This window comes from Lithobates pipiens, unplaced genomic scaffold (assembly GCF_037356315.1).
Source record: "Lithobates pipiens isolate NorthernLeopardFrog02 unplaced genomic scaffold, aLitPip1_a1.2 Scaffold_19, whole genome shotgun sequence".
NCBI lineage: Eukaryota > Metazoa > Chordata > Amphibia > Anura > Ranidae > Lithobates > Lithobates pipiens.
The window spans coordinates 508,839,735-508,860,729 of NW_027507764.1; the positions used below are offsets into that span (position 1 = coordinate 508,839,735).

The 20,995-nt window shown below is 43.0% G+C and overlaps 1 protein-coding gene across 4 annotated transcripts in view; it reads left to right on the forward strand.

Moving 5' to 3' along the window:
* Positions 1–6,627: 6,627 nt before the first annotated feature.
* GRHL2 (grainyhead like transcription factor 2) overlaps positions 6,628–20,995 on the forward strand; it is a 138,395-nt gene continuing 124,027 nt past the window's right edge. For all 4 annotated transcript variants that reach the window (XM_077493120.1, XM_077493121.1, XM_077493122.1 and 1 more), the window contains exon 1: positions 6,628–6,782. In XM_077493120.1, coding sequence (XP_077349246.1) covers positions 6,763–6,782 — 20 coding nt within the window. In that variant the 5' untranslated portion in view covers positions 6,628–6,762. The remainder of the gene's footprint in view (positions 6,783–20,995) is intronic.

The following is a 20,995-nucleotide window of genomic DNA, read 5'->3' on the forward strand; positions in this document are numbered from 1 at the left end:
GGCCACACAAAATATTGACACTTTGGGGCCAATGTGGACATTTTCACTTAGGGGTGTACTCACTTTTGTTTCCAGCAGTTTAGACATTAATGGCTGTGTGTTGAGTTATTTTGAGGGGACAACAAATTGACACAGTTATACAAGCTGTACACTCACTACTTTACATTGTAGCAAAGTGTCATTTCTTCAGTGTTGTCACATGAAAAGATAGAAGAAAATATTTACAAAAATGTGAGGGGTGTACTCACTTTTGTGAGATATTGTAAATCCACTTTGTGTGCACCAAATGCCTTTCCAAACCCAGGTATTACATTATAAAAGTAGCAGTGACATCATCACTGTGCTGTATATAGCTGGTGCAGAGAGCAGAGCTGTGGGAGGGACCCAATAAGCCACACCTACTACAGGCTGCCTTCAGAAAACTATAGGAGGGGACGATACAAGACCAGTCACCCAGCACAAGGAGAGAGAGCAGCAGCCAGCAGTCTTCATTACAGGAAGCTTCTGCACAGAGGAAACGTTTTGCACTGGATTACTGCACAGATCTGGAAGTAATATACTGTATGAAGCAAGAATACACATGCCTCTTGTATTTAGACAATATTTGTCTATCCTGCTGTTCAGTTTTAACCACTTTTGGACCACCTGCCCACGTTTTACTGCTCGTTCCTATATGTCTCTCCCTTCTTCTGGGATCCGGCCTGCAGCAGAGCTGAGGTGGTTAACATGCATTTTGATATCGTACCTACCTGTAAACATACCATTTGTATCTCTGTCAACTGATTTATAAAATTCATGAAAAACTATTGAGATAAAGCAAATGATAGCACAGAGTGGCGAATAATAAAATCATTGTGACCGTTACTACACAATCTGAAGGAAGGACAATTTCTAGAAAAAACATTTGATTTTCATTTATCAGTCATTACTAATTGTATAACTTGTGATTTTTACAATTGCTTGTCTTCCTTCATTTAGTCTAATATTAATATATTTATTTTATTATCTGCCATAATATATACTACATTACTACTCACATTTCGGTAAATATTTTATTCTATCTTTTCATGTGACAACACTGAAGAAATGACACTTTGCTACAATGTAAAGTAGTGAGTGTACAGCTTGTATACTGTCCCTTCAAAATAACTTAACACACAGCCATTAATGTCTAAACCGCTGGCAGCAAAAGTGAGTACACCCCTAAGTGAAAATGTCCAAATTGGGCCCAATTAGCCATTTTCCCTCCCCAGTTTCATGTGACTCATTAGTATTACAAGGTCTCAGGTGTGAGCAGGTGTGTTACATTTTGGAGTTATCGCTCTCACTCTCTCATATTGGTCATTGGAAGTTCAACGTGGCACCTCATGGCAAAGAACTCTCTGAGGATCTGAAACAAAGAAAAAGATATAATACAATATGTACAAAAAAGTGAGGGATGTACTCACTTTTGTGAGATACTGTATATATATATATATATATATATATATATATATATATATATATATACAGTGCCTTGCAAAAGTATTCGGCCCCCTTGAACTTTTCAACCTTTTGCCACATTTCAGGCTTCAAACATAAAGATATAAAATTTTAATTTTTTTGTGTAGAATCACCAACAAGTGGGACACAATTGTGAAGTGGAACGAAATCTATTGGATAATTTAAACTTTTTTAGCAAATAAAAAACAGAAAAGTGGTGCGTGCAAAATTATTCGGCCCCTTTACTTTCAGTGCAGCAAACTCACTCCAGAAGTTCAGCGAGGATCTCTGAATGATCCAATGTTGTCCTAAATGACTGATGGTGATAAATAGAATCCACCTGTGTGTAATCAAGTCTCTGTAATGCACCTGCTCTGTGATAGTCTCAGGGTTCTGTTGAAAGCGCAGAGAGCATCATGAAGACCAAGGAACACACCAGGCAGGTCCGTAATACTGTTGTGGAGAAGTTTAAAGCTGGATTTGGATACAAAAAGATTTCCCAAACTTTAAACATCCCAAGGAGCACTGTGCAAGCGATCATTTTGAAATGGAAGGAGTATCAGACCACTGCAAATCTACCAAGACCTGGCCGTCCCTCTAAACTTGCAGCTCAGACAAGGAGAAGACTGATCAGAGATGCAGCCAAGAGGCCCATGATCACTCTGGATGAACTGCAGAGAACTACAGCTGAGGTGGGAGAGTCTGTCCATAGGACAACAATCAGTCGTACACTGCACAAATCTGGCCTTTATGGAAGAGTGGCAAGAAGAAAGCCATTTCTCAAAGATATCCATAAAAAGTCTCGTCTAAAGTTTGCCACAAGCCACCTGGGAGACACACCAAACATGTGGAAGAAGGTGCTCTGGTCAGATGAAACCAAAATCCAACTTTTTCCCCACAATGCAAAACGATATTTTTGGCATAAAAGCAACACAGCTCATCACCCTCAACACACCATCCCCACTGTCAAACATGGTGGTGGCAGCATCGTGGTTTGGGCCTGCTTTTCTTCAGCAGGGACAGGGAAGATGGTTAAAATTGAGGGGAAGATGGATGCAGCCAAATACAGGACCATTCTGGATGAAAACCTGTTGGAGTCTGCAAAAGACCTGAAACTGGGACGGAGATTTATCTTCCAACAAGACAATGATCCCAAACATACAGCAAAATCTACAAAGGAATAGTTCACAAATAAACGTATCCAGGTGTTAGAATGGCCAAGTCAAAGTCTAGACCTGAATCCAATCGAGAATCTGTGGAAAGAGCTGAAAACTGCTGTTCACAAACGTTCTCCATCCAACCTCACTGAGCTCGAGCTGTTTTGCAAGGAAGAATGGGCAAGAATTTCAGTCTCTCGATGTGCAAAACTGATAGAGACATACCCCAAGTAACTTGCAGCTGTAATCGCAGCAAAAGGTGGCTCTACAAAGTATTAACGCAAGGGGGCCGAATAATTTTGCACGCCCCACTTTTCATTTTTTTATTAGTTAAAAAAGTTTCAAAAATCCAATAGATTTCGTTCCACTTCACAATTGTGTCCCACTTGTTGGTGATTCTTCACAAAAAATTCAAATTTTATATCTTTATGTTTGAAGCCTGAAATGTGGCAAAAGGTTGAAAAGTTCAAGGGGGCCGAATACTTTCGCAAGGCACTGTATATATATATATATATATATATATATATATACCATATTTTCCGGCGTATAAGACGACCTTTTACACTTAAAAAAACTGGGCAAAAAGCAGGGGTCGTCTTACACACCGGGTCAGCTGCTGGGATGCCTTCTGGATGTCCGGTAATACTGTATGTAGCTTCGGCTACATACAGTATGTACCACTGAGCCAATCCCAGTGAGCGATGTATTCAAATGAATACAGAGCCTGCTCGGATTGGAGTAGCAATCTCTGCCAATCCGAGCAGGCTACACACAGTAGCCTGCTCCGATTGGCTTTGAGAGTGAGAGAGGCGCGGGCTGATGATGTTACAGCCTCCGCCAATCCCAGCAGGCTTTGTATTCATTAATAGAATACATTGCTCGCCGTGATTGGCTCCAGCACCATAAGAAGGAAGAAGGAAATGGCTCCAGCAAGAACGAAGAAGAGGAATATGAAGCGTCGGAAGCCTCGGAATGGGGGGTCGTCTTAAACGGTGAGTACGGGCAAAACATTTTTAAAACCTGTACAGTTAGGGGGTCGTCTTATATGCCGGGTCGTCTTATACACCGGCAAATACGGTATATATATATATATATATATATATATATATATACTTTATTGTCAAAATTATTGTGACACCTGCCTTTACACGCACATGAAATTTAATGGCATCCCAGTCTTAGTCCATAGGGTTCAATATTGAGTTGGCCCACCTTTTCCTGCTATAACAGCTTTAACTCTCCTGGGAAGGCTGCCCACAAGGTTTAGGAGTGTGTCTATGGGAATGTTTGACCATTCTTCCAGAAGCGCATTTGTGAGGTAAGACAATGATGTTGGACGAGAAGGCCTGGCTCGCAGTCTCTGCTCTAATTCATCCCACAGGTGTTCTATCAGGTTAAGGTCAGGACTCCTCCACCCCAAACTCGCTCATCCATGTCTGTATGGACCTTTCTTTGTGCACTGATGCACAGTCATGTTGGAACAGGAAGGGGCCATTCCCAAACTATTCCCACAAAGTTGGGAGCATGAAATCGTCCAAAATGTCTTGGTATGCTGATGCCTTAAAGCGAGACTAAAGGTTTGTTTTTATTTGTTTAAAAAATTAAAAAACATGTCATACTTACCGCCATGGTGCAGCTCGTTTTGCACAGAGTGGCCCCGAACCTCATCTTCTGGGGTCCCTCGGCGGCTGTCATGGCTCCTCCCTGCATCAGATAACCCCCTAGGAGAAGCGCTCTCCCGAGGGGGTTACCTTGAGGGTGTGCTCCCTAGTCCAGCATTTGCATCCATGGACACGAATGCTGGACTCGGCCCTGCCCCCCAACGTCCATGTCATTGGATTTGAGTGACAACAGCGGGAGCCAATGGCTGCACTGCTATCAATCCATCCAATCAGGACCCGAGACACCAGCTTTTGCTGATGTGCTTGTCCCCGGAATGAGGGGGTACAGGTAAGTAAAATGGGGGCTCGGGGGGGGGCTGCAGCATTACAGGTGGTTTTTCACCTCAATGCATAGAATGCATTGAGGTGAAAAACCTTGAAGGTCTACAACCCCTTTAAGAGTTAGTATGACCAGTGCACAAAGCAAGGTCCATAAAGACATTAATGAGAAAGTTTGGGGTGAAGGAACTTGACTGGCCTGCAGAGAGTCCTGACCTCAACCCGACAGAACACCTTTGAGATGAATTAGAGCGGAGACTGTGAGCCAGGCCTTCTCTTTCATGTCAGTGCCTGACCTCATAAATGTGCTACTGGAAGAATAATCAAACATTCCCATAGACACGCTCCTAAACCCTGTGGACAGCCTTCCCAGAAGAGTTGAAGGTGTTCATAGCTGCAAAGGGTGGGTCAACTCAATGTTGAAACCTACAGACTAAGCCTAATGCCTTGTACACACAGTCGGACATTCCGATCACAAAATCCGTTGGATTTTTTCAGACGGATTTTGTCCAAAACTGATGTTACATACACACGGTCGCATGGTGACTACCTAGAGGCTAGTAGCCTTTAGCTTTGGTCTCATATATTTGATCTGAGGATGCGCGACACTTTGTCCCTTGGAATTCTCTACAAACGATCGGAAAAAGTCAGAGCGGATTTTTTTGTCGGAACATTTTAGATCCTGCGCTCAAATTCCGACGGAAAAAGTCCAATACAAAGAATTACCACTCTAAGGTAATGACTTCTCCCAAAACAGCTGTCTCCACAATCCCACAGGGTGCTGGCTCTGTTTGCAACAGGAACTGAAGTAGAAAAGATGTAGCTGGATAGCCGCACTCCGAATTATTCAACTTTATTTCAAAAATGTAATTAAAATCATAGCATCTAGGCTGGTAAACAGACTAACTGCACAGCCGCTGACATGTTTCACACCGAACACGGTGCTTAGTCATAGAAAAAGTCCAATACGCGCAATCAGATTTTCCGACAATATAATTCGATCGGACCTTTTCCGTTAGAATTTCCGACCGTGTGTTCAGGTCATAAGACTGGGGAGCCCTTAAGCCCTGTACACACGGTTGGAGAATCTGTCGGAATGCGTCTTATCGGACCGTGTCGTCAGATAATCCGACTGTGTGTGGTATGCATCGGACTGATTCCGTCCGAATCTCCGTCCGACCCAATTTTCCAACATGTTGGAAATATTTCCCGACCAACTGGGCCAGTCGGACCTAATCCGATCATGTGTATAGCATTTGCATCGGACCAAGTGCCACGCATGCTCAGATCAAATTCCTACATCAAAGCTATTGGCTACTAGCCTGAATGTAGTCCCATCGTAACGAAATTACGTCATCACGTTCTGAATGATCGGATTTTTCGCCAACTTGGCCCGACCGTGTGTATGCAACAGTTTTGGACACAATCCGTCGGACTAAATCCGACGGGCAAAATCCGAACGGATTTGGTTGGCAGAATCTCCGACCGTGTGTACAGGGGCTTAAAGTTCATGTGCGTGTAAAGGCAGGCGACCCAATACTTTTGGTAATATAGTATACTGTATATATTTATATACATATTCCGTATATAGACACGTATTATAATATATACTATAAGATCATTTGTAAATATTGTAATACAGTATTATACATTGTTTTATAGTAGTATACTGTATAGTATATTTATTAATCTTATTGGCCAAAAAATAAAAAGTATTCTTTCTGTGTCCAGACCACCATAAAATGGGCTGAGGATTGCCGCACTCCATGCATTGTTATTATCGCTCTCTGCTTGGCCGGATTAAATAATTCTATCTGTGTAAGAATGTTTGTACACAGGCGTACCCCTGTCAGTCCCATGTCACGGCTATACAGTAGAGTGGAAGGCTCAGTGCTAGCAGATAGACTGCAGAAAATAGGTGGAGAATGGGACGGGCGATCTGGGGGAGTGTCTTTACCTGTCTCTTACCTGTTAGCTGGGCTGGGAAAGAGAAAGAAAAAAAAAAAAAAAAAAACAAGGAGGGGGGGAAGGGGTGGAAGGAAAAAAAAAAAAAAGTAGAATTACCAGTAGCTCTTGTTCTGCCATCTCTTTCCTTTCCACACACCTTTACCTGCACAGACTTGAAAGTCCAGTTCCACCAGAGAGCTAGAGAGAAGATAAAGGGAGAGTTCATTGGATCAAACATGTCACAGGAGACGGACAAGTAAGTGATCATACAGGTTTTGGGATCTTGTGGCAGTCACAAGCTGGGAAAGTTTTTTTTTTTTTTTTCCCTCTTTGCTCTGTGTTGTAGGACCTGATCCGCAGGGAGCCGGAGCCTGCTGACCCCCTGCAGCTCCCCCCCCCCCCCCCCCCCCAATCAGAAACTTTTTTCTGGAATATTTGGCTTTTGAGAAAGTTTTTCGTTGTCTCTGACTGCGAGTTTGACCTGGACTGTTTCTACCTGGAGAGCTTTCCGGAGGCCGCTGGGACGGTGTGCACTGCTGGGAAAGGGCCTGGCAAGGCAAAGAGAGAGAGATTGGCTTTTGTGTTCATGCAACAAAAGGCTTTTTCTTCTGCTGCACAAAACGGCCATCTTCTGGGATGGGATCTTGAGCACTGGAGGTGCATAGGGCGGGTGGGCTCAGGTGGGCCAAGGAGAGAAAAAACAAACAAAAAAACAAACAAACAGCAATTTAGATCACTAGCATTCTTGTCCAGCAAGCTGTACTGTCAGTGACCCCCCACTCTGCTGCATACAGGATTTTATTTTATTTCACCTTTTCTAGTTATTTCATAAATAATCGCATCTTCTTTTTTTTTTTACAAAAACATGAATTGCACTTATATAACATATGTCTTTGAATTTTATTTATTTGCAATGAGTTTATAAAACTTTTCAAGTTTTTATTAATTAATATGCTTATGTTTATTATTAATAAATGTTTTTTTTTTTTTTTTGCATTTTGCATTCAGTTAATTTAGTGTGCTGGTGTGTTATAATGTGATTATTCCACAGAAATGCATTTGATTATGTATTCTATTTCTGACTATTATTTTACCGCTGTGCCATATGTTTGATAATAGAATTACATTAGCTTCAGACTGTGCATAGATGGTGCACCACAGAAATATTCAGCTTGCGATTTTGCAGCTGCAATGGAATTTCTGTCACTGAGGTCCGACAGTTTATTTATGGGAAGGCGTGCTTGAACTTGTAGTTCCACGGATGGAGAGTTGAGGAATAACTATTTGGTCTACATGGTCCTGCCACCAAATTCACAGGGTACTCCTGTCTCCTTAACTTATATGAATTATTAGTTAAATATTTTGGAAAATTATTTACGAGAGGGTCTTCAAAAAGTTTAAATATATAACTTGGTTAAAAAAATGCGGAAACTTTTTAAAGAACCCTCGTACATAATACAAAAAAAAAAAGTTTGTAATTTTATTAATTCTTAAGGGATTGTGTAAAAATGATGGGCATGCATTTCGCCAATATTGGCAAATTTACAACACAAGAGCACTTGACATTCACCCACGGGATGCTGATCGTTCCAATATTTATTTCGAATATTAACTGCTACCAAAGAGACAAAATTGGTAAGAAACACTTGTTGGATAGATATGGTGCACTGTGAAAGTATTTCTCACATCTTAGTAGGACCAGTGTGGCGTTTTCAGGAATAAGTTAATATTTTGTGTATGACCTGTGCAGTATAGGAGGCTTCCCATGTCATCCATACCTAGGTTGGGTCATTACAATTTCTACAAATGATTCTGTGCCCCAGGCAGAGCGACTGAAAACTCCAAAGACAAGTCAAGACATTCAATCTCCTGAGCCCTGTCCTTCATCTGCTGTTGGGATTGTCTCATCATGCCCTCATTAGCTATTGTTCTTGGCACCAAGAATGCACCATGGACAATAGAAGAGAGCGGACAGTGACTCAGAATTCCAGCCGTGTCCAAACAATTCTTCCTGTTAATCAGATCAACAAAACAAAACAACCTCATGATGTCCTACACTATGTAAAGCGAGGTGAAGGACACTTCCCCAAAACATACAATTGGCTTTAATCCAGAGATTGTATTAATGGGTCCACCCAGAGCAGCTATAAAACGCTGCAGGCTTCAGCATAGATGGAGCCGATATGTTGATTCCCAGCAGCAAGCTCGGGCAAGTTTACTCTCAGATCTGCATCTTGAGCATGACATGGTGCAAGTAAAAATCACACGGGAACCCCCTGCCTTTTTACTGTATGAATCTGAAGGGGAAAGGCTTGGTAAATTTGAAAGTCGCTGTACATAAATAATGTTAGATATTACAATTGACCACTTAAAACATACTCAGTGTATCTGATCCCATCATGGCTACAGTCTGTGTCCTCAGTGATGGGTTCTAAAGTTTTGCCCTTTTTACACACGACCGGACTTTTCGACGGACTTGGTCTGGCGGACAATCCGACGAACTTTGCAGCGGAGGTCCGCCCGACTTTCAAATGAACGGACTTGGCCACACACAATCACTCCAAAAGGCTGATGGATTCAAACGTGATGACGTAGAATAACGAAGTTCATAGCCAGTAGCCAATAGCTGCCCTAGCGTCGGTTTTAGTCTGTCGGACTAGCACACAGATGAACGGATTGTCCGCTAAAAGCCGAGTCCGGCGGACAAATTTGAAACCAGTCTTAGCCCTTGTACACACGGTCGGATATTCCGATGGACAATATCCGATAGGACCGTGTTGTTGGATAATCTGACAGTGTGTGGGCTCCATCGGACTGTTTCCATTGGAGTATCCGACGGACCAAGTTTTCCAACTTGTCTATAAAGTTTTCTGACAACATGCTCTGATCGGACTTTGTCCGATCATGTGTAGAGAATTCCGATCGGACAAAGTGCCACGCATGCTCAGATCAAATTCCTGGACCAAAGCTATTGGCTACTAGCCTGAACGTAGTCCCGTCGTAACAAAATAATGTCATCACGTTAAGTACGATCGGATTTTCTGACAACTTTGTCCGACTGTGTGTATGCAACAGTTTCGGACAAAATTCGACGGATTTGGTTGTCGAAATGTCCAACCATGTGTACAAGGGCTTATTTCTAGGTCCGCCGGACTTTTGGGAAGAAAAAGTCCGCTGGAGCACACACACGATCAAATTGTCAGACGGACTCTTGTCCGGCAGAAAGTCCGATTGTGTGTACGCGGCATAAGTAGTACTTACTTGCAAGCATATGTAATAATATAATACATGTGTCTATCCAGTGAGCAGGGGTCAAGGGCCTGATTGTTTTGTTAAGGCCTGCTTGAATTCTTGCCTGATGGCTGGTAATGGGATAATGGACAAATTGAGAAACAATTGTACATCTGATTTTCTAGGCACGTCCTGGCCAATCAAACTTGGGTGTATAATTGATCATCCAATACGGATGTTCCCATGCAGTTTCTATAGTTCCCCTGGCAAAATGTTGGGACCAGGAATATTTTTACAGAACATACTCATGCACATGCATGCTTATGTCAGAATGTGCGGTTGTCAGTAGACGTGTGCACACTGAAATATTTTGTTTCGGAATTTCAGTTTCGTCAGAAAAATATATTTATTTAGTTACTCCAGAAATTAGTTTTTATTTATTTTGCTTTGTTAAAATATAAATTGGTCCGAATATCCAAATTAATTAAGGTCAAATCTGTCAATCGAAGGCTTATGGTGTCTGTCAGATATTCTAAGAAGATTAGACGAAGTAGCTAAACTGTACGACACCATGATCGTACATTTCCGGTTTGACTGCTCCGCCCACAAGCTATAGTAGAATTCTAATGTTGTTTGACTAGTAATAATTTTAATTATTAATTATTATTATTAGTCAAACAACATTAGAATTCTTCTATAGCCTATGGGTGTAGCATTTGACCGTAAATGTCCGCTTACGGCGATCGTATGTTTTTAGCTGCTTCGTCGAATCTTCATGTCTCTATAATGTCGAATCTTTTTTCTCTACGTCGAATAATCTTGGACTAATAGAGTTAGGTTAGGCACATTCAACCACAGGTTCGATAGACACAGATCGCTAATTGTCACTGTCATGTCGAATCTTCTAGCTATCTATATCGAACTGTTGTCGCAACGATGTGAAAATATTATGGATATGAAAATAAAGCATTTTTTAGTTCGGATCTTTCGGTTTTCGGATTCTGGACGTTCGTTATCGTTTGTTAAAACGAACACGAATATCCCAGAAATTTGGATGAAAATGCATTTGGACAAAGACGAATGCACATGTCTATTTCTCACACTACCTTATGTCTGTGGGTAGCCTAAAGCTTGCCATAGATAGCAAAGAATGGTCAGATACTGTTTGTTCATGCCATCTAAAGATTTTTGACATGTGTTGACTATTCTGTTTGAGACAATAGAGAAGGAAAAGGGGCTGCACATGGAAATGCAAATGGTTCCAGTCAGTGGCATTGCCATGGGGGTGCAGACCGCACCCTGGTGACACCCACCACAGGGGTGACACCCCCATCCATGACAGCACCCAGATCGACACACCTGTGCCAACCTCATAATTTCCAGGGGCCAGTTTGGGGTGCACACCATAACCATGCGCTGCTGGCCCTGGTGCTGTAAAACCAGGTGACACCCCTCAACTCACTAGACAGGAGAGAGAGCCCAATGGGGGGGGGGTGTCATCTGATTTTACAGCACCAGGTGAGACCAACCCTAGTGACACCATTGGTCCCAGTGTCACGAAAAACAATAGTGACTTACCAAGATTTGTTCTGCAGACATTGGACTGTCACTTGAAATGGCCAAAAAAAAGCTGGATTAAGAGAATTTAATTGAATGCCTGTGATCATCTTTACACTGTTTCCTAGTCCTGCTGACACCACCCCTGGTAGATACATCTTCACATTATCACTAGGATTTTTTTTTCTCTGCAGTTGCTAATAGTTGACGCCAAGTGTCTTCTACTATGTCCATAAAACTAACATTAAAGAGTTTCCATAGTAGTTGAATGTAGGGTCTTTGGAAAATAATGCAATACCTGTATTTGATCTACAGCTACATTCTCTGTAACTTCTATAGAATATTTCACCATACACGGAAGTCCCTGGTTCACAAGATGCTGCAGAGTGGGCTATAAACCTGCAAGCTTGTTAATGAAGAAAGAAAGGTGGTTGTGGAGGTAAAGAATAAGAAGTTGACATCAGCTTAATAAGGGGGTTTTATTCAAATTTCCTCTGCAAATGACCAGTGTTCATTTTGGCAACAAATTTAGTTTTAGTTTTAGTCTTACAACTAAAGTTGCATTTTAGTTTTAGTCGTATTTAGTCGACTAAATCTCCAGTACATTTTAGTAGACTAAAATCATTTTAGTAGACTAAAACTAATTTTAGTTGTCTAAACTCGAATGGGTGTAATTTAACTGTAATGCATTATTTAAGCATTTCTCTACAATTTCCAAGCTCATTATGTACCGCTGCTGGAGTGAAAAATCAAATATGTTATTATTATGGTATTAAGGTTTGAACATGTACTACAGACACAGATGTAGTCATCATATAATGTCTTTATTTAAGTAAAACTGTTTCTTCAAGAATATTGGTAAAGGGTAACATAAAAATAACAAAAAATACAAAAAAATAAAAACTCTTTGCGTGATCGTGATGATGCCAGTGCCACCATGCAGTGCACTGCCAATAGTCATTGGTCAAAGGAGGCCTGTAATGCTGCACAGTGCTGGATGGTGGTCTGAGGGATGTAATGCACAGTGCCCTGGATGCCACTGCCAGTGGTCAGAGGAGGACACAGTGCTCTGGATAGACGGTGGACCGTGGAGAGGCCTCAGGCCTATTGTAATTGTAATGTACTTCACACTCACAGTCTGCTCTGCTCTGGGCACCTGGCGGTCTCCTCATGAGTCGGGACTCTGGAGGCCTGGCTGGCCTGTAATGCACAGGGCTGCTCCCACTCTCAGGTCTCTGGCTGTTGTCTCATCACTCGTCATCTCATCTCTGTGAAAACCGGAAGTTAGTTCACAAAGGTAAACGTCCGTGCCTCACATTTTCATCCTGTTTTCATACTTTTAATTTTGTTTTGGTCATTGTAAAAAAGCCCCTGATGAAAACTTTGACAAAAACATTTTTGTTGATGAAGTTAACACTGCCAACGACCAGCCAACCATGTTGGAGAGGACAGCCAGACTGAGTGCCATTCATGCCATCACTATGTGCACATTAAAGCCGGCCACATATGGTTCGATACTCAGCCAGTTCAGTAGTGACCGCCCAAGATTCAAACCCTTTATGAGTGCGGCTAATTGTACCCAAATCAATCCATAGATCGACTTCGGTACAGCTAGTATGTCAAATTTTGCATGTAATCATTGTAGCTGTACCCCCGTAGGGGCTGCTAAGTGATGTGGCCCACCTGTCACCCTGCCCAGCCCAGCGGTTACTCCTCAGTCACTCTCAGGCAGAAAACAGTCCATGTGCTTGTTATTGAGGGAATTAACTCAGATGGGGTAAAGGAAATATGGGATGCCCAATGGAATTTTTGAATAGACAATTGGTAGATTGTATTAATCAATGGGTGGATTGTATAGTAATCAATTGGGACAACTATGTACATGAGACTTCTCCAGATTCCTCTCTCTCTTCCTCCTGCACAACTCTTAGCTCCCAGGAGCAGCTAGCACATGGTTAGGCCTGACACTAACTCAGCCGGGACCCAGTAACTTGGTCTTTGCAGGCGGGGACCACAGGTACCCTATGGTGTAGCAGGAAAATAGAAAGTCCTTTGTGTCAGCTGTCCTATAGGTGGCACCTAGTCAGTCCTCTTCAGGCCCTGCCAGCCATCTTGGCTGCAGCTGCCCGACTCCACTACCCATAACATCACAGTCCATACTGCTGGCTCTGCACCCATCACAGACAGCACACTTCCAATTCTCTCAGGCGTGCCTCACCAGTCCTCCTGACTGTGCATGTCACTCAATAGCCATCCTGGCTGCAACCGGTAGATCCCTCCTGAAGGCTTGTCTGGCAGTACTAGCTCCCGCTGTTCTCTCTTGCGCCTCCTGTGACTCCTGTTCAGAGCCTCCAAGCTTTCTGGAGGGCTCCGCCCTGCACCCGAGCCCCAGGCCCAAGGTCACTACCCCTAGACTGGGGAGATCCCTCAAAGGCCCCGAAAGCCTAGTACTCCATCCTCAGCTCTTCCACCCGACAACTCCTCCCCAGCTGGCCTAACTCTAGGTATTTAAGGAGTCCTGCCCCTTGCCAATCCAGGTTGGGGATCGGTCAGGGCTCCTTAACACACACCAGGCAGATTCACCTTCCCTCTCCCTTTCTCTCTCTTTCTCTCACCAGCTGCTGACTCTGAGGCACTCCCAGCCCACACAAATCAAAACAAACAGACCTAGCTTCCAGCTAGGCCTGCTTAAATATTCCTACACTCACAAAAATCCTCAACTAGCACCTACCTAATGTGGAGGGTGCTACATCACTATGTGTTCTCCCGGCAGGGTTGGCTTCCTGCCCCCCCCCCCCCCCCCCCCCCCCGCCTGAAGAACACAATAGCTCCACAGGAGGGATTTCCTCATCAACACACTGACTGTGTGAAAATCACACCCTCTATGCCCAGCTTACCAGCTTAAGACAGATATCTGTTTATCTGCCAGCATGTTTGTGTATTGTGGGAGAAATCAGGACACCCTAAAACCAAGAGAGAACATACAAACTCCATGCCTGTGCTTCATCAGATTTGGTGACCCATCATAATGTGTAACGGAATGGAAGTGACGTTTCGTCACCGCCATCTTGCTACACCCCGCACTCACCCACAGTTAGGATACACTGAGAAGGGGGAAAGCGCACATCTTGTTACACCTACCTGAGTTTTGCACTTTACACTTATTTTTAACTGTAAACTGAGGTTATATAGTGAAATACAGTACTTAGAACTCCGTCTGACAGTTTAGATGTCGAATTTTAAAAGCAGCGAACTTCTGTCAGATTAGAAAACCTGTGAGATCAGCAGACTTGCTGCTGCTTTTAAAATTAGACATCTAAACAGTCAAATGGAGTTCTAAGTACTGTATTTCACTATATAACCTTAGTTTACAGTTAAAAATAAGTGTAAAATGTAAAACTAAGGTGGGTGTAACAAGATGTCTGCTTGCCCCCTTCCCACTCTATCTTTACTGTGGGCGAGTGCGGGGTGTAGCAAGATGTCACTTCGGTTATACATTCTGACGGGTCGCCAAATCTGATGAAACACCTGCTCTGTATTACAAGGCAGCAACTTCTGCCAAAAAAAATATTTATTGTTCATCAGTGTTTATCTTTGCAACTAATGAACTTACTATTGCTCCCACATACTCTGCAAGGCAATTGTTGGGTCTTACAAAAAATACTACAATTAAAGTGACCGTGAATTGGTCTAGATTTGTTCATATACTGTTTGTTTGAATCCTATTCTCCATCCGGAGAATGTTTCTATACTTGTTACCAGTGGCTGCTGGTGCTCAAAATTTTTGGTGCTGAAAAATACTGAAGCCCCCCCCCATCAATTTCAGCATCACTGTGCCCATTAAATGCAGCCTCACTGTGCCCATCAAATGCAACCACTGTGCCCATCAATTGCAGCCATTGTGCCCATCATATGCAGTCACTGTGCCCATCATATGCAGCCATGTGTGCCCATCATATGCAGCCACTGTGCCCATCAAATGCAGCCACTTGTGCCCATCAAATGCAGCCACTTGTGCCCATTATATGCAGCCACTTGTGCTCATGAAATGCAGCCACTCGTGCCCATCAAATGCAGCCACTTGTGCCTATCATATGCAGCCACGTGTGCCCATCATATGCAGCCACTCGTGCCCATCAAATGCAGCCAATTGGGCCTGTCATATGCAGCCACTTGTGCCCATCAAATTCAGCCACTTATGCCCATTAATTGCAGCCACTTATGCCCATCAATTGCAGCCACTTATGCCCATCAATTGCAGCCACTTGTGCTCACTAAATTCAGCCACTTGTGCCCATCATATGCAGCCACTTGTGCCCATCAATTTCCGCCACTGTGCCTATCAATTGCTCCCAGTGTGCCCCATCAAACGCAGCCACTGTGCCATATCAAATGTTGCCAGGTGCTGCCAAATCTAGAGCAACTGCACCTGCAAAGTGCACAATCTATTTGCCTTCAGTTGCCCTGTTTATATTTTTTCTGGACTGAAAGCTTGGATGATACCGATATTGAAATACAATTTTTATTGCGTTGTGTTCACTTCAGACATCAGTTTTCAGCTTCAGTTTTTTTTTTTTTTTAATACATTAAAACTTCAGTTTTTGAGTAACTTGGTTTGAGAGAGGTTTGCAAGACGAGCAAAATTTTTAATAAATTTTGACTTGATATACAAGCGATGTCTTCATATACAAGTAGCGTCATGTCACAACTGAGTATAAAAGAGAAGAGAGGCGCCTCTAAGTGTAGCAATATGATTACATTTAATGAAGGTACAACATTTAACAACTCACGTGGTTGATGATTAACCTCCCTGGCGGTATGATTCAGTCTGGAATTAGGTGCTGAAAGCGGTACAATTATTTTGCATGGAAATCTGGCGTTTTATTTTGTAGTCCTGTAATTCTTATGCCGCGTACACACGAGCGAATTGTCTGGTGTACTTAGTCCGGCAAACAATCCGGCGGATAGTCTGGTGGACTTTCTACCGAACGGACTTGGCCACACACGGACACACAGAAAGTCCGGCGTTTGCTAGCGCGATGACGTACAGCACGTACGACGGGACTAGAAAAAGGAAGTTCAATAGCCAGTAGCCAATAGCTTCCTTTTTCGTACTTGCTTCTGAGCATGCGTCATTCTTAGTCCGCCATACTAGCATACTGATGAACGTATTGTCCGCTGAAACCCAAGTACGACGGGAAGATTGGAGTGCAAAAATACTTTCTTAGTCTGCCGGACTTCATGCTGGAAAAGTCCGCTGAAGCCCACACACGATCGAATTGTCAGCTGAAATGCATTTCGGCGGACTAAGTTCGCCGGACAATCTGATCGTGTGTACGTGGCATTAGGAATAACGCTCTTAAATCTCTTCAAACCAGAGTCTAGCAGACATCCCGGGTATGATAAAGTTTATAATATAAGAATAATAAAAATTATTCAATAATGTAATCAAATCCCTAAACACTAAACACTAAAAAAGGGACACTTTTTGGTTGCTATGGACAATCTCCAAATTCCAGGCAGAAAAAAACAGTATTTATAATATAAAAGTGCATGCAGGGCATTGCACAGACCACTAGGGACAAAGGGGGTGTGTATTTTTTAATACAGTACTGTAATCTGTAAGATTACAGTGCTGTGTGTGTTTTGTGTCTTTTTACTTTCTTGAATTTGCCGCCGTTCTCCGCTCCCGTGCGCCGTAACGTCGCAGGGAACGGAGCTCGGCGGCATTCGGCACTGTGAATCGAGCGGAGGACAACTCGATCACACAGCGCGGAGGACATCGCTGGATCCAGGGGACAAGGTAAGTAAGTCTCACTGCGTCCTCCCCTGCATCGAGCGAAGCGATCCCGAGTCTCGCTCGGGGTTACCGCTTCTATCAGTAAATTCCCAACCCGAGCCAGACTCGGGATTACCGCTAGGGGGGTTAAAAAAGGCACATCTAAAGAGGAAGTAAACCTTGGTGGGTTTCCTGCAAAGGTAAAGCATAATGGGCTACTATACATTGCATACTAACCCATTATGTGTCACTTACCTGCAAACCGAAGCCTGCAATGTCACTGTTGTCCTCACGAGTAGCGACCGTCCAGCTTCACCCTTCTTCCTTCTGGGACCGCAAACTCTGGCTCTGTGGCTGTCCGAAGTCGCGTGACGTCACTCCTGCGCATGTGAGTGGGAGCCGCCTGTCACGGCTTGACCCCTATTAGAAACAACACGATGCGCCCTTTCCAAAGTGCGCATGTGCCATAGTCATCGGCGCTCGGCTTTTTTGTAAAGATCTCCTAAACCGTGGAGATTTAGGAAGATTTTGCTACAGGTCCCTTTGATTCCTCCTGTTTTGAATTGTATTGTAACTGTGCTGTCTGCCCTCATGTTGTAAAGCGCTGTGCAAACTGTTGGTGCTATATAAATCCTGTATAATAATAATACAGAGCAATGTAAAAGGGCTCTTAGAAGCTGATTGGCTACCATGCACAGCTCTACCAGATTTTGCACTCTCCAGTTTTAGTAAATCAGCACTCTTGGAGCATTGCAATGTTCATTTTTTATTATTGCTTTTGTTAGAACATTATTAAATTATCATTAAGTTCTATTAACCACACTGGTGTGGGATGCAGTAGTTTGGGTCACAACCAGCTGTGCTGAAACACTATAGGAAACAAGGCGCATTGGAATTGATTTACTAAAACTGGCGCACACAGAATGTGGTGCAACTCTGCATAGTAACCAATCAGCTTCTAGGTTTTATCGCCAAAGCTTAATTGAACAAGCTGAAGTTAGAAGCTGATTGGTTACTACAGCTGCACCCGATTCTGAGTGCTCCAGTTTCCCCCATTGTCTTTGCATTGGGACTGTGCTACCCAACGAAAATGGTGTGAATGTGCCCTAAATATGATTGGATGTTTGAAGAGAAGACCTCACAGGGTGAGACGTGCTATGTCAGTAAATAACCCCTTTGAGAACCATTTTAGGCATCTTTTTGGCATATCGCGTGTACCCAGTTTAGATGCAAATAATGTATAGCAAAGTGATTTTTTTAAAGAAGTTTTTTTTTCTAGTATTGCTTGTGAATTTATAAGGTGGAGCCACTTTGCATGGATAAAATGGCTGGATTGTATCATGTGTAAATTATTGTTATTATTATACAGGATTTATATAGCGCCAACAGTTTGCACAGTGCTTTACAACATGAGGGCAGGCAGTACAATTACAATAACATTCAATACAGGAGGAATCAGAGAGCCCTGCTCTAGAGCTTACAATCTAGTAAATAAGCATGTTTTCTATATAATAAGGGTTAACCCTGGAAACTGTAGTATATCTGGCATGGACTAGGAACAGGGATGGACGATGCCTCTAGAAACATCTTGCGGAGGCATTGTGAATCTTCAGTAAGCATAAGAGCTGGTGGAGCTTGATATTGGCCACAGGACTCCGATGTGCACTTAGTATGGGTTAATAGTAGGGTTGTCCCGGTAGTATCGGTATCGGTGCTGATACCGAGCATTTGTCTGAGAACTTGTACTCGGGCAAATGATCCGATACCTGGACAGTCAAGGGTGATCGATGCGGCAGTGGGATGAGTTACAATAACCGATCTCTCTGTATAGATTTCAATAAAACAGCTGACAGACGCTTCTCCTCCTCTCCCTCCCGTGGCTTTCAGTTGCTTTATTGAAATCTATACAGGGGGGAATCGGTGATTGTAACTCCTCCCACCACCGCATCAATCACCCCTGAATGTCCCCCATATCCTCTTCCAGTCCCCTCTGTGCTCCTCCGCCCCTCTATTTTCTATCTGTCAGGATGGAGAGCAGAGGAAGATGCCAGTAAATATGTTATTTACCGGCTCCTTCCTTTTCCAAATGCACAGAGTCAGTGATCACCGACTCTGTTCATTTATAACTGTCACTGAACATCGTAAACTATGTTTATGATGCTTCAGTTTATGAATGGAGAGGAGCCGCTACCTCCTGTTCTAATAAAAAAATAAAAAAAAAAGAAGAATTGTAATAAATAAATATTGAAAAGGTTAAATTGTAAAAATCAAAACAAATAAAATAAAAAACACACTGACACGTCCACTACCTGCCCCCCCCCCCCAAAAAAAAGAAAGCATTGTAAAAAAATAAAAAATAATTGTAAAAAAAATAAAAATAAAATAAAAACAAATTGTAACAAATTGTAAAAAAAAATAAAAAATAAAAACTACTGACACAGTCCATACATCATCAATGTTGCATATTAGTGCCACTGTTACATGACATTAAAAAAAGTATCAGTAATCAGTATTGGCGAGTACTTAAAAAAAAGTGTCGGTACTTGTACTTGGTCTTAAAAAAGTGGTATCGGGACAACCCTAGTTAATAGCAATGGGTCCTGAAGGGGTTTTTCTAGCCTGTGAATGCCCAGTAATTGTCTTGTAAGACCTAGGTGTCTTAAAACACAGCGGTCACGCCAATGAAGGGACCAAGAGGTTCCTGATTGTACCTTAAAGAGACTCTGTCACTTTGCCTTGTCAAATGTTATTGGAGCTTATACAAGGGTTATGAATTATGATGTCACCCTTTCTATCATGTGACAGTGTCTAAGCCTTGAAATTGTCTGCTAGGCCAGGGGCGTTGCATCATGGGAGGAGGTCACATGCTCCCCACATACCTGGATTCACTGGGAATTTTGCTGTGACAAAGGAAAGGACAGCAGAGGGTCCTTGCAATGATGGGTGAGAATGAGTGGTCTCTATAAAACATAACTAACCTTAACCACTTGGCTACTGGGCACTTTTACCCCCTTACTGCCCAGGCCAGTTTTCACCTTTCAGCGCTGTTGAAATTTGAATGACAATTGCGCAGTCATGCTACACTGTACCCAAATTAAATTTTTAGCAATTTTTTTCACACAAATCAAGCTTTCTTTTGGTGGTATTTAATCACCACTGGGATTTTTATTTTTTGCTAAAAAAAACAAAAAAACAGAACATTTTGAAAAAAAAAAGGTTTTTCATAGTTTGGTATAACATTTTGCAAACAAGTAATTTTTCTCCTTCACTGATGGGCACTGATAAGGAAGCACTGATGAGGCTGCATTGATAGGTGGCACTGATGGGCACTGATAGGTAGCACTGATGAGCATTGATAGGTAGCACTGAAAGTGGTTGAAAACCCTTACAACACACTTTGACCTACAGGTAAGCCTAGATTAAGGCTTACCTGTAGGTTCAAGAAATATCTCCTAAACCTACATGGTTTAGGAGATATTTGCCGAAAGACAGGCACTGCTGTCAACGGCGCATGTGCCGTAGACAGCGGCGCGCAGGCGTACTGAGCGCGGCATCGTCAACGACGAAGATGCCGTGCGCGTCGGCTCCCGTGCGCATGCGCGGGAGTGACGTCATCGCGGCTTCGCCGAATGACAGTGGCGGAGCAGCGAGACCCCACCGAGAAGATGGATGCGCCAGACTACAGGGGGCAGCGGTGACATCGCTGGCTCCTGTGTCACGTAAGTGACACATAATGGACTACTATGCGATGCATAGTAGTCCATTATGCTTTGCCTTTGCAGGGAATGAAAGAGGAAGTAAACTCATCAGGGTTTACTTCCTCTTGAAGGGCACTGATAGGTGGCACTGATAGGCTGCATTGATGAGGAGGCACCGATGAGGTTGCACTGATAGGTGGCACT